This window comes from Thamnophis elegans, chromosome 14, assembly GCF_009769535.1.
Source record: "Thamnophis elegans isolate rThaEle1 chromosome 14, rThaEle1.pri, whole genome shotgun sequence".
Taxonomy (NCBI): domain Eukaryota; kingdom Metazoa; phylum Chordata; class Lepidosauria; order Squamata; family Colubridae; genus Thamnophis; species Thamnophis elegans.
Genome location: NC_045554.1, coordinates 13,384,888 through 13,400,229, shown reverse-complemented (window position 1 = coordinate 13,400,229; position 15,342 = coordinate 13,384,888). Strand labels below are relative to the sequence as shown.

The 15,342-nt window shown below is 44.7% G+C and overlaps 2 protein-coding genes across 6 annotated transcripts in view; one reads left to right on the top strand and one right to left on the bottom strand.

Moving 5' to 3' along the window:
* The window catches only part of UBN1 (ubinuclein 1), a 44,044-nt gene extending 30,443 nt beyond the window's left edge, over positions 1 to 13,601 (bottom strand). Inside the window, exons 1-5 of the mRNA XM_032230365.1 lie at positions 13,346 to 13,601; positions 12,420 to 12,594; positions 5,870 to 6,663; positions 4,537 to 4,623; positions 3,100 to 3,195 (exon numbers count right to left, since the gene is read on the bottom strand). Of these exons, the coding sequence (XP_032086256.1) occupies positions 3,100 to 3,195; positions 4,537 to 4,623; positions 5,870 to 6,118 (432 nt within the window). The 5' untranslated portion in view covers positions 6,119 to 6,663; positions 12,420 to 12,594; positions 13,346 to 13,601. The remainder of the gene's footprint in view (positions 1 to 3,099; positions 3,196 to 4,536; positions 4,624 to 5,869; positions 6,664 to 12,419; positions 12,595 to 13,345) is intronic.
* A 356-nt stretch (positions 13,602 to 13,957) lies between these two features.
* GLYR1 (glyoxylate reductase 1 homolog) overlaps positions 13,958 to 15,342 on the top strand; it is a 35,170-nt gene continuing 33,785 nt past the window's right edge. For all 5 annotated transcript variants that reach the window (XM_032230364.1, XM_032230362.1, XM_032230363.1 and 2 more), the window contains exon 1: positions 13,958 to 14,111. In XM_032230364.1, the coding sequence (XP_032086255.1) occupies positions 14,041 to 14,111 (71 nt within the window). In that variant the 5' untranslated portion in view covers positions 13,958 to 14,040. The remainder of the gene's footprint in view (positions 14,112 to 15,342) is intronic.

Below are 15,342 nucleotides of genomic sequence, written 5' to 3'. Positions count from 1 at the left end.
ATGTTTAATGAATAAAGTATGTAATAATAATAAATTTTGAGAAGATACTTGGTCAATACCTAGGACGCTGGCAGCAACCCGTATCAAGCATCAGTACCAGTCAATGATATTTATGACACATTTTTAAATGTTCAGTTGACTGAGTTTTATGTTTAATTAATAATAATAATAAATAAATAAATAAATAAATAAATAAATAAATAAATAAATAAATAAATAAGGTCACAATCATAGACATCGCAATACCAGGTGATAGCAGGGTCGACGAGAAGGAACATGAAAAAATCGCAAAATACCAGGACTTAAAAATCGAATTTCAACGACTATGGCACAAACCAGCAGTGGTAATTCCAGTGGTAATCGGCACACTGGGTGCTATTCCAAAAGCACTGGAATTACAAAGAAACAGAGTCACTAATCCTGGCTGCGCAAGAACAAACTATCCGCACAAATGCCATTAAGGCCAAAATCGAAAAATCCTCTGATGATGCCAAATGCAGACTTTGCAAAGAAGCTGATGAAACTGTTGTTCACATACTCAGCTGCTGTAAAAAAATCGCGCAGACTGATTATAAATTGCGGCACAATTCAGTAGCACAAATGATCCATTGGAATTTGTGCAAAAATTATAATATTAAAACAGCAACAAACTGGTGGGAACATAAGCCTGAAAAAGTCACCAAAAATCTGATGGTCAAGATCTTGTGGGATTTTCTCATATAAATGGACAAAATACTGGCTCATAATACACTAGACATCATACTGGTTGAGAAAAATATGGTCACAATCATAGACATCACAATACCAGGTGATAGCAGGGTCGACGAAAAGGAATATGAAAAAAATCACGAAATATCAGGACGTAAAAATCAAAATTCAACGATTATGGCACAAACCAGCAGTGGTAATTCCAGTGGTAATCGGCACACTGGGTGCTATTCTAAAAGCACTGGAATTACATTTAAAACAGTTAAAAATTGAAAAAATCACCATCAGTCAAATGCAAAAAGCCCCACTGCTTGGATCTGCACGCATATTACGAAAATATGTTACGACGTCCTAGGCCCCTGGGTGGGGCCCGACTAGTAATCAATGCCAAATCTGGTGAAACAACTGGCCGCTGTGATACAATTGTATAATAATAAACTTGGTTATGGTAAACAACAGGTACATTAAAGAAAGAAACAGAGTCACTAATCCTGGCTGCGCAAGAACAAGCTATCCGCACAAATGCCATTAAGGCCAAAATCGAAAAATCCTCTGATGATGCTACTGCGTACTTGAGAGACCGCCTCCTGCCAATTACCTCCCTGCGACCAATTAGATCACATAGATTAGGCCTCCTCCGAGTTCCATCTGCCAGTCAGTGCCGACTGGCAACTACAAGGAGGAGAGCCTTCTCAGTAGTAGCTCCGACCCTTTGGAACGATCTCCCCGTGGAGATTCGTACCCTCACCACCGTCCAGGCCTTCCGCACAGCCCTCAAGACCTGGCTAGCCCGTCAGGCCTGGGGACAAAGATAATTGCCCCACCCGAATGATGAATGAATGTTGCTTATTATTTTACTTTATGTATTGTATGTGTTATTGTTTGTATATCTCTTCCCCTCATTTTATGTAAGCCGCCCTGAGTCCCCTCAGGGAAAAGGGCGGCCTATAAGTATTAATAAATACTCAAATACTCAAATGCAGACTTTGCAAAGAAGCTGATGAAACTGTTGTTCACATACTCAGCTGCTGTAAAAAAATCGCGCAGACTGATTATAAATTGCGGCACAATTCAGTAGCACAAATGATCCATTGGAATTTGTGCAAAAATTATAATATTAAAACAGCAACAAACCGGTGGGAACATAAGCCTGAAAAAGTCACCGAAAATCAGATGGTCAAGATTTTGTGGGATTTTCGCATATAAACGGACAAAATACTGGCTCATAATACACCAGACATCACACCGGTTGAGAAAAATAAGCTTACAATCATAGACATCGCAATACCAGGTGATAGCAGGGTCGACGAGAAGGAATATGAAAAAATCACGAAATATCAGGACTTAAAAATCGAAATTCAACGATTATGGCACAAACCAGCAGTGGTAATTCCAGTGGCAATTGGCACACTGGGTGCTATTCCAAAAGCACTGGAATTACATTTAAAACAGTTAAAAATTGACAAAATCACCATCAGTCAAATGCAAAAAGCCCCACTGCTTGGATCTGCACGCATATTACGAAAATACATTACGACGTCCTAGGCCCCTGGGTGGGGCTTGACTAGTAATCAATGCCAAATCCGGCCAAACAACTGGCCACTGTGACACAATTCTGTTGTTGTGATGATAATAATAATAATAATCCTCTTTCATTCATTAAACATGCAACTCGGTCAACTGAACATTCAAAAGCGTATCACAAATCATTGACTGATTGATACGGGTTGCTGCCAGCGTCCTAGGTATCAACCAAGTACCTTCTTAAGATGTACAATGTTCCGAGTAGCAGGTTTTTTTGCAGTTCTGCTGGTGTTATTGCAGGAAGTTGCAATTTGTTGATGTATCTTATAAAATTCTTGGACATGGTACCAAATGCCCAGATGACAATGGGTATCGCTGCTACATGTTTCATCCATAGCTGTGTAGTTTAGATGGCCAGGTCGCGATATTTTGTAATTTTTCCCAGTTCTTTTTCTTCGACTCTGGTGTCTCCTGGTACAGCAATATCAATAAACTGTACGCTTTGGCCCTCGACAACCGTGATATCTGGCGTGTTGTGTTTGTTTAATAAATAAAAGAGATAATAATAAATCTCAGTCATGTAAGCGCAGGATAATGCAAACAGCCGTAAATGTGGACCAGAACAGTAAGAGTAAGGAAATGAGATGTGATATGAAACAGATGCCTTATGTGGGTATTTTGTGCAAACTAGTAAGGAAACATAGCGGTGATCCTTGAACTGTTACTACACTGTCCATTCCCAGAAAATTGCAACTTTTAAAATGCAAGCAATATCTAAAATACCCAGAGTTCCAATGCTAGGTGGTTCGGTTAATTCTCCTGTAACTTTACAGTTAGGGAATTAAAAGACTTTGGTTTGCTACTTACAGCTTCAGAATTATCAATGAAAGAATCTGATTCATCATATCCTTGTCCCATGTCAATCAAATCCTGAAAACGGTCTTTCCTGCGCTTCTTTCCACCCTGGAAAGAGAAAAGATTTGATGTTGATCCAGAATTATTTGCAAGAAAGGCTATGATTCCTGCCCAGATACACAACCTCAAGAGTCTCCTGCTAATGCTTAGAACTGGTGTGTGCAAGTGGACTCCACTCCACAACCACATAATCATTACAACTAGTGAATGCTAACAAAAATAAAACATCAGCTGGCAATAGCCCACCACAGAAAAATCCACAGAGGTGGAAGATGGGAGTTGTGCTCATTCTCTAAAATATGAGGTGGCTAAAGGATAGGTTTTACAGATAGCCCTCGAGTTATGATCACAATTGAGCCCAAAATTTATGTTGCTAAGTGAAACATTTGTTAAGTGAGTTTGGCCCATTTTACAACTTTTTTCGCCACAGCTGTTAAGCGAACCATTGCATTTGTTAAGTTTGCAACATGGTTGTTAAATGAATCTGGATTCCGCATTGTCTTTGCTTGTCAAAAGGTCGCAAAAGGGGATCAATCCTGGGACACTGCAACCATCATAAATCTGAGTCAGTTGCCAAGTGTCTGAATTTTGATCATATGACCATGGGGATAATGCAACGATCCTCAAGTGTGAAAAACGGTCGTATGTCGCTTTTTTCAGTGCCGTTCTAACTTTGAATGGTCACTAAATGAACTGTTGTAAGTTGAGGACTACCTGTACATCTCTTTAACTTCTGAGGGGAAAAAACCCAAGCCCATTTACAGGGCTCCTTAAATAGAAACATCATCTTTCATGACATGTTCTGGAATTACCACATAACACACCAAGGGCAAAAGTCAGTAAATTTGAAAGAGAATTTTTTTTAAAAAATCTGGATTTAACCCAAAGGACTAGCATCTTGACTCTCTGTTCTACAGTAATCCTCTTCATCTGGGTGTGTATGAGACAGCAAGAGAAACATATTTCTCATTTATTTTAAAAAAAAGCATGGTGATTCTGTAAGCTTCAGCTAGTTGCTGAATGTGAGTGTTGAGATGGACCTGGATGGGAAGCCTAACAATCACAACCAGGTTTTAGCAAAATGAAAGAAAGCTTGCAAAGGTGTCTCTAATATTTTAGAAAATGAAACTTCAGATACACCACTGATGCAAGCTGGCAATTTTCTCTATGGATTTTTAAATAAACACGGATAGGGAAATATTCCAGACAGGAAATCTGTCCCCCAAAACAAATTGTTAAACAGAGTGGACCTACCATGGTCCACTCAGTTTACACTCCCAATACAGGAAGCCTGGAATGAAACGTGGCTGTATGTTTTTGACAGAACTTTTTATGGAGAATACTAGAATCAAGATTTAACTGGAACGTAGATGGGACAGAGGAGCGTACATATTTCTCTTCAAACTTCCTGGTAAGGGCTTCTGCTTTGTGCTTCTCCTTCTCTTCGTCGTTGAAGGGATCAGCAAAGTCTTTTTTCTGCAGGAAAAGGGGAATGCAAAAAAGGAGGAAAGAGAGGATGTCATGCAGTTTCATAGCGAGGTCTCAAGGCAACCGTTATAAATAGGAGTCAGTTGACAAGTGTCTGAATTTTGACCACATGACCATGGGGATGCTGCAACAGTCACAACTGTGAAAAATTGTTATTTTTTTTCCCCCAGTGCCGTTGCAACTTTGGTCACTAAATGAAAAGTTACAAGACGAGAACTGCCTGTAAATGATACACTATGATTGTACTTTTCAATACTGTAAAGATTGGCAGCAACTTCTTGTTTTTTTTTTTAAACTTTCCCCCTTTTAGCTTTCTCTCTGATACCTTTTTCTTACTTCATAGTAGTTTATCTTAGTTTTTAATCTTTCTTTTTAAAAAACAAAACAAAACCAAGGTTATGTCCTTGCAACAAATCTATTCTTCCCCTACCACTCTTAGGTAAAGGTCAAGGTTCCCCTTGTCCATATGTGCTAGTCGTTCCTGACTCTAGGGGGCGGTGCTCATCTCCGTTTCAAAGCTGAAGAGCCAGGGCTGTCCGAAGAAGTCCTTGTGGTCATGTGGCTGGCAAGACTAAACATCAAAGGCACACAGAACACTGTTTCCTTCCCACCAAAATGGTTTTTATTTTTCTACTTGCATTTTTATGTGCTTTGGAATTGCTAAGTTGGCAGAAGCTGGGATAAGTAACTGGCACTCACTCCATTATGCGGCGCTAGGGATTCAAACTGCCAAACTGATGACTTTTCTGATTGACAAGCTGAGCCTTTTAGTCAAAGACCCACCGCGTTTCCTTAGTTTTCTATTTAAGATACATTAATAATTATGTTTATTCAGCATGAAATGGAGCTTGGTTATGTAACATGAGGCTGCATATTCTGCAATAGTGGGACTGTTGGTGAGAACTGCTAGGTTGGCAGAAGCTGGGACAAGTAATGGGAGCTCACTTTGTTACGCAGTGCTAGGGATTTGAACTGCCAAACTGCCCACCTTTCTGATCGACAAGCTCAGCGTCTTAGCCCCTGAGTCACTGCGCCCCTACTCTTACCACAGTCCCAAATGACCAATGATCTTGTTGGGCTGGCCATCTTTTACTGTCATTTCATGGCTGTCAGCCACCCGCCGTTTCTGGGAGTTTGGCAGGGTGCACACTTATGACTGTAGTGATTGTCACTGTCTATTTAGATGCACATTACAAATTTAAAAATTAAAAAAAGAAGAAAAAGGCCCGCTTACCTTTTCTCCCACAGAACTGCTTTTCGCTTTGCCTCGCGTCATCTTTAGCAGTTCTGGGTAAAAGAATTCCGGGCAGCGCTTGTGATCTGGCTCAAAAAGGGAGAGGGCGATGCGTACGGCTGCAGCTGCTGGCTCAGACTCTGGAGGCTGCTCTGGATTGGCGACATCCTCCCACCGAGGTTTTTTCAGCAAAGGGGTACCCAGTGGGCCTGATAAAGAGGTGAGTTGGACCCGGTGGGGTTCCGTCATGGCTATGCGTTTGTTGCAGCTATTCTCAAGGCATGGTTTCCATCGCTTTAGGCCACAGGTGTACGTACGGGAGCATTCAGGGTTATGACGCACTGAGAACCGATCGCTGAAGACCAAAGTCAAGGCTGTTCTTAGATTACAACTTCGAAAGTGAAAGAGTCTCTGTTGCTATCCTAAACGAAGAATCATCCCATAGCAACACCTTTTGGGGGGTTAACTTCCAGCCCTTGGAGCGATGGTCACTACGCAGTCCAGCTGTGTTTCAAGCAGTGAGCGAAGGCAAACGGAGAGAAATAATTTTCTGAAGAGAGCAAATTTGATACAATTTCCTCTGTGGCTATAAAAGTCAGCCTGGGTTGCAGTACTGAGCATTAGAGGGTTTCCCACACAATGGATTGACATAATCAAAGGACACTGAACACATGAGCTCCAGTTTTCAGGCAAACCAGAATCCGTTGTCCTTCAGATGCCGATTCATCCAGTCCAGTGGCCGGTAGGCAGCGTTCCTGATAACTGCCTTCCGCACAGGTTTCTTTCTACTTGCTCTAGAGAGGGGGGAAATAAGAGAGGTTTCAGCCTATGACCTGGCCTGGCGGCCTGCCCAAGGGATGCCCAGGAAATAGATCCCTCTGCTTTCGCCTACCAACATGTTTCAGCTCGAATGGGGCTATACGGAAACTGTACGGTAAGAGAAGCTGGAGGAAGCTCAGTACAATAATGCACCGCACAATACTAATCCAGCGCTTGGCAAAACTAATCACTGTACAAGTAAAACCTCTTTTTGGATAACAATAGATGTGTTAGAAAGGATGGGTGGTTCAAAGGAACAACAAATGACTTCATTCATTAGAACACACACACACACACCATGCATAGTGGGGAGAAATAGCCAACCAGTTTACTTACCTTTAGTTCTTCCAATCTGGAGTGCGTGTCTATTTACCAGAGGTGTGCTGGTAAATAGCAATAACAATGGCACCTAGACTTATACTCTACACTGCTTTACTAGGGACGCGATGGCTCCCTAGTGCCGTGTAACCGAGTGAGCTCTCGTTACTTGTCCCAGCTTCTGTCAACCTAGCAGTTCGAAAGCACGTAAACAATGCAAGTAGAAAATTAGGAACCACTTTTGGTGGGAAGGTAACAGCATTCCGTGCGCCTTTGGCGTTTAGTCATGCTGGCCACATGACCACGGAGACAGTGCTGGCTCTTTGGCTTTGAAACAGAGATGAGGACCGCCCCCTAGAGTCGGGAATGACTAGCACATATGTATGAGGGGAATCGTTACCTTTATAGTGCTTTACAGTCCTCTCTAAGCAGTTTACAAATGTCAGCATATTAGCCCCCAACAATCTGGGTCCACATTTTACCCACCTCAGAAGGATGGAAGGCTGAGTCAACTTGAGTCAGTCAGGATTGAATTCCTGGCTGCGAGCAGTGAGTTAGTTTGCAATATTGCATTCTAACCACTGTGGACACCCTGGCTCTTCTGTTTAGGAACTGGCGCCATTGCTGCCACCTTACCACCAGTCAATGAATATCGGATTGGCATGATAGGCAGCACAGCTCAGCTTTGGTCTCGACTGGCATGCAAAATTCCAGGAAGTTTAACAGCCAGTTATACTCACCAGAGCTATCTTGTCACTGAGATGGGATACCACAATGCTGATTGCAATGGAGGGGCACTCTGAGTTGATTGTGATGCAACACAATGGTTCCTAGTTACGTACGTTGTCAGCAACAACCAACCAATTAGTATGTCAGAATAACCGGTCAGATTCACCTGAGGTCACAATGCAGCTTGTTGTGCTTTGGCATAGTGCACCAGGATGCAATGATTTACAAAGGGATTTTGAACAAAACTGATTTAAAAGATGGAGGAGGGAGTCCATTGAGCAAGGAATAAAATTAAAGGGGATATGGCTGAAGGATCCAACCTCCCTTATATTACTTGGAGGACCCTGAAAATACGTTGAGGAGTGGAGTGCCTAGGTGTAAAATCAGTATGCTTAAATGGAGGCTCTTAGCAGATAACAACCTGCTATATGAATGTGGAGAGGTGCAGAGCTCAACCCAACTGCTGGTATGTCAGCTACCACCAGAAACATGTTTAAAGTTTTATTTAGATACTGAAGAAGACAGCCAGTCAAATTGTATAGTACAACTTTGGATTAGTTTGTAAGCACTGAGGGAATGGGGGTGTTTCAAAGATAAAAATTGATCTATTGTCCCTCCAAAAGACAATAGATTTTTTCAGAAGAAATCCAATATGATACTATGAAAACCAGAAAATTTGCCAGTCAATCTTGGTAATTTTGAGAGGCCAAACGTGAGGTGAGAAAGGCGACTTTAGCCATAGAAATCAACACATGAATAAAGGTAAACGTAAAGGTTCCCCTCACACATATGTGCTAGTCGTTCCCAACTCTAGGGGGCGGTGCTTATCTCCGTTTCAAAGCCCAAGAGCCAGCACTGTCCAAAGACGTCTCCGTAGTCATGTGGCCAGCATGACTAAACGCCGAAGGTGCACGGAGTGCTGTTACCTTCCCACCAAAGGTGGCCCCTATTTTTCTACTTGCATTTTTACATGCTTTCAAACTGCTAAGTTGGCAGAAGCTGGGACAAGTCACGGGAGTTAGGGATCCGAACTGCTGAACTGCCAACCTTCCTGATCGACAAGCTCAGCATCTTAGCACTGAGCCACCGCATCCCTACCCTATGAATACACAATGCTAAACTGGCCACTGACCCTTAAAGAAAAATCTTTAATCTTAGGACCTGAATAGAGCCTTGGCGCCAGTAAAAGTAATGAATGGAACATTTAATTTCTGCTAAAGGGGAAATAGCCAGAGTCAAAATTCTTCCAAACTTTTGATAAGTTAGATTGTTCTGACTTAGCTGCGGAACTGTGTACAAATAAAATATTTGCACAAGGAGGGAGTTCTTCGGAGCAACAGCAGTGTTTTCTTTTTTTCAAAACCCACCAAAGGAGAGGCATAGATGCAAAGAAGCCAAGGAAAATACACTAATTCTCAGCCACACCCTTGGGGGCACTTGCTTCAAAACAAGAACTCTCTAAGGACAAAGCTTAAGACTTGTTAAAAAGCTAGTGTAATATAACAAAACATTATGCAGCTCAGCTATCATTTTACTGAATGATTTCAGGCTTGTGCTTTGACTCTTGAAAGTAGAGTCTACAGAATGGATTTAAGGAATACTGTACTTCTTTTTGAAATGCAGACAGCCACCGAGACAGACAGCATGATGAGAGACAGACAGTGTGATATGTGAGATGGCTCTTGAAAATAATGGAGTTTGGTCATAATTGCCAGCAATGTCTTTATTCTATAGTAGAAAGATTTCCCTACATTCAATTCCTGATATTATATCTCTGACACCTGCATTTAAAGTACTTTATTGTTCTCTCAAATTCTTCTCTTTCTATTGTCCATTATCATGGCTCTTTTCTGGACATCCGTTATCTCAGCCCTGTGTTGCCATAGTCTTCCCTTGTTTGACATCCATCAAGTGTTATGGGTTCAATGTTGGCTGAAGAGTTTTAAATCCCAATGCATTTAAAGGGCAGCATCTTAATGAAGGGCATTTTACAAATTTGCAAGAATGCAGCTCTTGCTTTCTAGCAAAACAGCTTCTAGTGACTAGTCTCTCATTTAAGATTCCTTATCTTCATTTAATACTTGGGAAAGTATAATGCTTTTGTCTGATACCGCAACATTGTATCTTCACAGGAAAACAGATACTGCTTGCCCATTCATAAATTCTCTAGGTCAGAAATACAGCATTCAGTAAGTTAGCCTTTAATAATGAACATTCTTTCCATTTTTAACTTCGCCTTTAATTTCCTCTTCCACTTGTTTCTTCACTTTCTTTTTTCATTTCCTGATCTTAAGCCCCAGAAAACAGATCCTTTTATTATATATTTAACAATAATCTGTTTTTCCACTCTGTTCATACAGATAAGCTCCTCCTCCTCCAATTTATTCCCCACAACAACAAAACCATCTAGCTCATTGGACAGAGATTGGACTTAATTTTAGAATTGCCCAATCTATCTCATGCATTATCTGCCCACTTATATTAGCTTCCATTCCATTTTATGGAGTTGCATATAATTTATTGCTCTATAGTGTTACACTGGAAAACAGAAATCAAATCTATGTAATTGCTAGAGAGCAGCATAAACTATGAAACTTGCCAGCACTAGCATTTCAAAATGAACAAAATCAAACCAAGTTTGTCTAATTTCCTCAGCTTTAGTTCAGTTTATAGAAAGATAACAGTCTTATCTTATCTGTGGTAACAAGAAGTTTATTTTTCTCCACACTTTTCTGTTATTTCAAAGTTGTATTGTGGGCACTATCAGAATAGCAGTAGATACTGCTCCTACTGAACTCCTTCTCCCTACTTCAAATTCCTTCTCAATGATGAACTCTAATTGGCAAACCACAAACAGCCTTATTCCAGCTTTCAAAATGTTTAATATAGCACTGATACAAATGGCTAATATTTTGTAGTACAGTGCTTTGCAAAAACAGGTAGCAACATATTGAGCCAACAAATACACAAATTAGAAATGTCACATCAACAACCACAGCCCTTGCTTCTGTCCCTGAATATTTTTTCAAAACAAATGGAACAAGAGTTTCAAAATCTTCACTCTAACCATATACTAAAACTCTTGTGTCTTTGCCTTTAATTGGGAGAAATGGTACATCATCGGGTACATCATCAGACTGGAGACTAAAACATATGAAGAACGGTTGCAGGAAATGGGTAGGTCTAGTTTAATGAAAAGAAGGACCAGGGGAGACATGATAGCAGTCTTCCAATATCTCAAGGGTTGCCACAAAGAGGGAGTCAATCTAGTCTCCAAAGCACCTGAGGGTAGAACAAGAAGCAATGGGTGGAAACTAATCAAGGAGAGAAGCAACTTAGAACTGAGGAGAAATTTCCTGGCAGTTAGAACAATTAATCAGTGGAACAACTTGCCTCCGGAGGTTTTGAATGCTCCAACACTGGAGTCTTTAAAAAGATGTTGGATAGCCATTTGTCTGAAACGGTATAGGGTTTCCTGCCTAGGCAGGGGATTGGACTAGAAGACCTCCAAGGTCCCTTCCAACTCTGCTATTGTATAGTATTGTAAAATGTTTTCAACCAGGGCATCTCAAATGGACTAACTTATACAACATATCCAAAAATCTGGGACCTAGGGTTCTTTGTGGAACTGAAATTTTTAAAAACACTTTGAACAATTCATGACAGAAACATGCCCATAAAGCATTTTATGACATAATACAAAATGTCATAAAACATTTTCTATGATCAACTGCTGTGGTGCTATAGCAGCTGTACAGTTCAACATGGGCTATTTTCAAGGCAGAAGATATCTGAATATCTCCCTGAAATTTAAAGAATCTTTCAAGTGAAGCCAAGTACATTAAAAGCCACTGTTGAAGGCGTTGAGGAATCTCAAAGAAATATCTCTGAAACAATGACCCAACAGGTCATGGGTCATCGCCAGCGGCCAGTGGAGCTGGCAGCAGATTCAGACAGTGAGGAGGTTGGGGAGGAACATGGGCCAGTCCTGGAGTCTGGGGAAGGCTCTGAGGAGAGCTCTGTGTCGTATGCCAGTTAGACATCAGTGAGGCAGACGGACCTCTAAATTGTCCCTTGAAAGACTTTGCTGGATGTGAATGAGCAGAATTCACAGGAAATTAATAAAAGGATTTTTTTGGGGGACAAGGTTTGCTCCATACTCTTGGGAAGCCTCGGTCAGAACACAATGACTCACATGATACACCTAGAATGTTTTTTTTTTAAAAAAGATCCCTGGATATCTTTCAAGACCCTCTCCGGGCTCTGTGAAACCCTAATTATTGGCCATCTTACGTTGAAAAACAACACCATATTAAAATCCCACCAAACCATTATGATAAGCAGGGAGTGCATCCATTTTAATTCATCATACAGTGAATAGCAACAGTGATCACCGATGCAAAGGAAAGCTTCGATAGAGGAGAACATTGGCAGGGTTGAAATGAGGAATCCTTGGTGCTCCCTAAAGTTTGTCGCTTTCTTGCAGGTAACAATATCAGCGGTAGACAGTGATGATGTTGCCTACTTTGAGTCACCAAACATCTGCAAGGAAACCAGCAAAGCCAGAGAAAACTAAGCACCCTGTCAAAAGGAAAGCTCTTTTGGAGCATTGCCTTAAAAAGTGGGAGTGTTTAAAACACACTGATCTAGGAGGATAAAGAGCAAGGAGAAAGAGAGCCATTACCTTCCTGAATTTGAAGGGCATCCATCCCAAAGTCTTCTGAAAGGAGGTCAAGAGAGACTTCTTCCTCACCAGCTGTTCTGCAAAGAATCTCGGTTGCACCCCAATTATTTTCTTTTTTTGGGGGGGGGAGAAGCCCTGCTGCTCAGTTCTGGCCCAAAGCCCTCTCCCCTTTCACCTGCAGGAAGGAGAAGAGCTTTGAGCTTGGGCTGAGGCTCCAAATTTTATTTTATTTAGAATATATATACAGGCGCCTACTGGCTGACAGCCACTCCCCCCCCTCCCAGGGCCAACAGCTGCCAGCCAGGCTGGAGCCCAACCTGGCAAAATGCCCCCTCCCCACTTTCCCTTTCCCCCTCCTCCCCCCAGACCAGCTTCTTCTATTTAGGGATTACTGGATAAGCAATAATTAGCAAAAGCCCCCCCCCCCCCTCAATTGGCAATGGGAATTGGAGTCCTTCCCATCTGGAAGGCCGAGTTGGGTGGGTGGGTGGGAGGATTGGTTCAATCAGGCGAAGCTGAGGCTGTCCCCAGGGCAGCCCGTCTTGCGGGACAGGTTAGGCCGGGTCAGGCCTGGCTTCCTGCCTCCCTTCCCTCATCCTTCACCGTCCCCTACCTCGTTTGGGGCCGACCCGTCAGGAGTCCCGGCCTTCTCGCGCGGCGACTTGGGCCCAGAGAAGCGAGGAGGCGGCAATTTAGTGTGACAACCCCGCTCGGGGCTGCTCTGGAAGCCGAGGATGAAGGGGAAGGCGGCCTGACAGGTTGAAAGGCGCCGCTTATTATCGCTCCCACCCCCCCAGTTAGCGAGGCGGAGAGCAAGGCCCCGTTGCCCCTAGTTACGAGGGAGGCGCTTTCGCGCGCCGGGAGGTTTGTCCCTTCTCGCGCCCTGTACCCCCCTCCCCTCTCCCGCCGTTGCCCGCTGCGCTCACCGCTCGTGCTCCGGCCGCCCTGTCCTCCTCCTGCGGGACGCCCGCCGTCGCTCTTCCAACCACCAGCAGCGCCCCGTTGGCCGGCCCCCACCCCCCCTCACCAGCCTAAGCCCTGCCTGCCCGCCCCGCCAAGATGCCTTCTCTCTTCGGAGCGCCCGCGTCACGTGCCAGGGGTGGGCAGAAGCAGGCCCCGCGCGCGCGCGCAAGGGAGGCCGGGAAGAAGGGAAGGAAAAAAAAAAAAAGGTTCGCGAGAGAGTGAGCGCGTCACGTGATGCCAACGCCGCCTTCCAGGCGCGCGGGGGAGGGAAGGAAAAGGAAAAGGTGTTTGGGGGGGGGGGAACTGGGGAACGGACGGCGACGTCGGGTCACGTGGGGGGCGCCCCGCGGACGCCGCGTCCCGCATCACGTGCAGGGGCCCGGCCTATCGGGGCTCCCCTCTCTGCCTCCCCCCCCTTTCTCCCTCCCTCCCTTCGCTGTTCTTCCTAGCCGTCCCTGCCTGAGGGAGGAGAAGAAGAAGGAGAAGCGGGCGGTGCGCGAGCCGGCCGCGGAGGAGGAAGCGGCGGAGGAGGGAGGCAAAGCGCCGGGCCGAGCGAGCGAACGAGCCGGGGGTGGGAGGGTGTCTCGAGGGGGGTCCGTTCGGTGCGAGGAGGGTGTGGCGGCCGAGGCGCAGCGACGGTGCCGGCTGGGTCGGGAAGATGGCGGCGGCGGCAGCGGCGACGGCGACGGCGGCGCCGCCTGTGAACCTGCGGCTGGGAGACCTGGTGTGGTGAGTTGCGGGGCCGCGGGGCGCCGCCGAGCCTGGGGAAGAAGGGGAAGGGCAGGGCGGGGCCGCGGGGCCTGATGAGGGTCGGAGGGCGGGCCAAGCCCTTCAAAAAAACATAAATAGAGAAAGAGGTCCGGGGAGGGGGGGGAGGAAAAAAACCGCCGACAAAGCCGTGTGGAGACTGGAGCGGCGCTTCGGAACGTCCGGGGTGTAGCTGCGAGACGGAAACGGTGAGCTTGGGCGGAAGGGGCTGAGGGAGGAGGAGGAGGAGGAGGAGGAGAAGACCCTTGGTAGCCCTTCCCCGGGTTGGAGCGAGGAATAGCCAGGCCCCTTCTTGCTCTCCTCCGCCCGCTTCGCAGTAGAGCCTCGGGCTCCGGGTGACAGCCGGCCCCGAAGACTTGGGGAGGGGGGGAGAGAACCAGCCACGGGGAAGAGCGATGCCTGGGCCGAGGCGAAGCGTTGGGGCCGCCTCGGAAGCAGCAGCAACGGCTACGTCTCCTTGGAGAGCCCTTCGTGGGCAGCCAAATGGAGAAAAGGACCAGAAGACCCTTCTCGGTTTAAGGGGGAAAAGGGGGGGGTCCTTGCGCCTTCCTTACTTGCTGTCCAACCTTCCCAACTGACCTAAAAAGTAAAGTCGTCCCAAATCCCAACAACAAGCACTTGCCTTCTTCAACTGGCTGCATTGGAAATATAAAGGAAGAGCGGTATATTTATTTATTTTATTTACTTTGTCAAAACATGTACAGGTAACAGGTATGTATGAACATGAGTGCACGGAAAGAGTATAAACAGATGATTACAAACAAGTATAAGAATGGACATGAAGGCACATGAAATGAATACAGATAAATGGGGATGGTAGGCACGCTGGTGCACTTATGCACGCCCCCTTTACAGACCTCTTAGGAATGGGGTGAGGTCCACAGTAGACAGTTTGAGATTGAAGCTGTGGGGGTTTGAGGATGTAACAACGGAGCCAGGTAGAGCATTCCAGGCGTTGACACTCTATTGCTGAAATTGTATTTTCTGCAATCGAGCATGGAGAGGTTTACCTTGAGTTTCTATCTATTGTTTGCCAATGTATTATTATGGTTGAAATGACTGGTAGAACATTGTAACAGATAATTTTGTGTTCTATGCTTAGGTTAGAATGTAGGCAACATAGTATTGGTCAGCACGTTCAACTTCAGATGCGCTTTTGTTTCTTGACTGTTGAAGCTGTATCCTTCTTGCA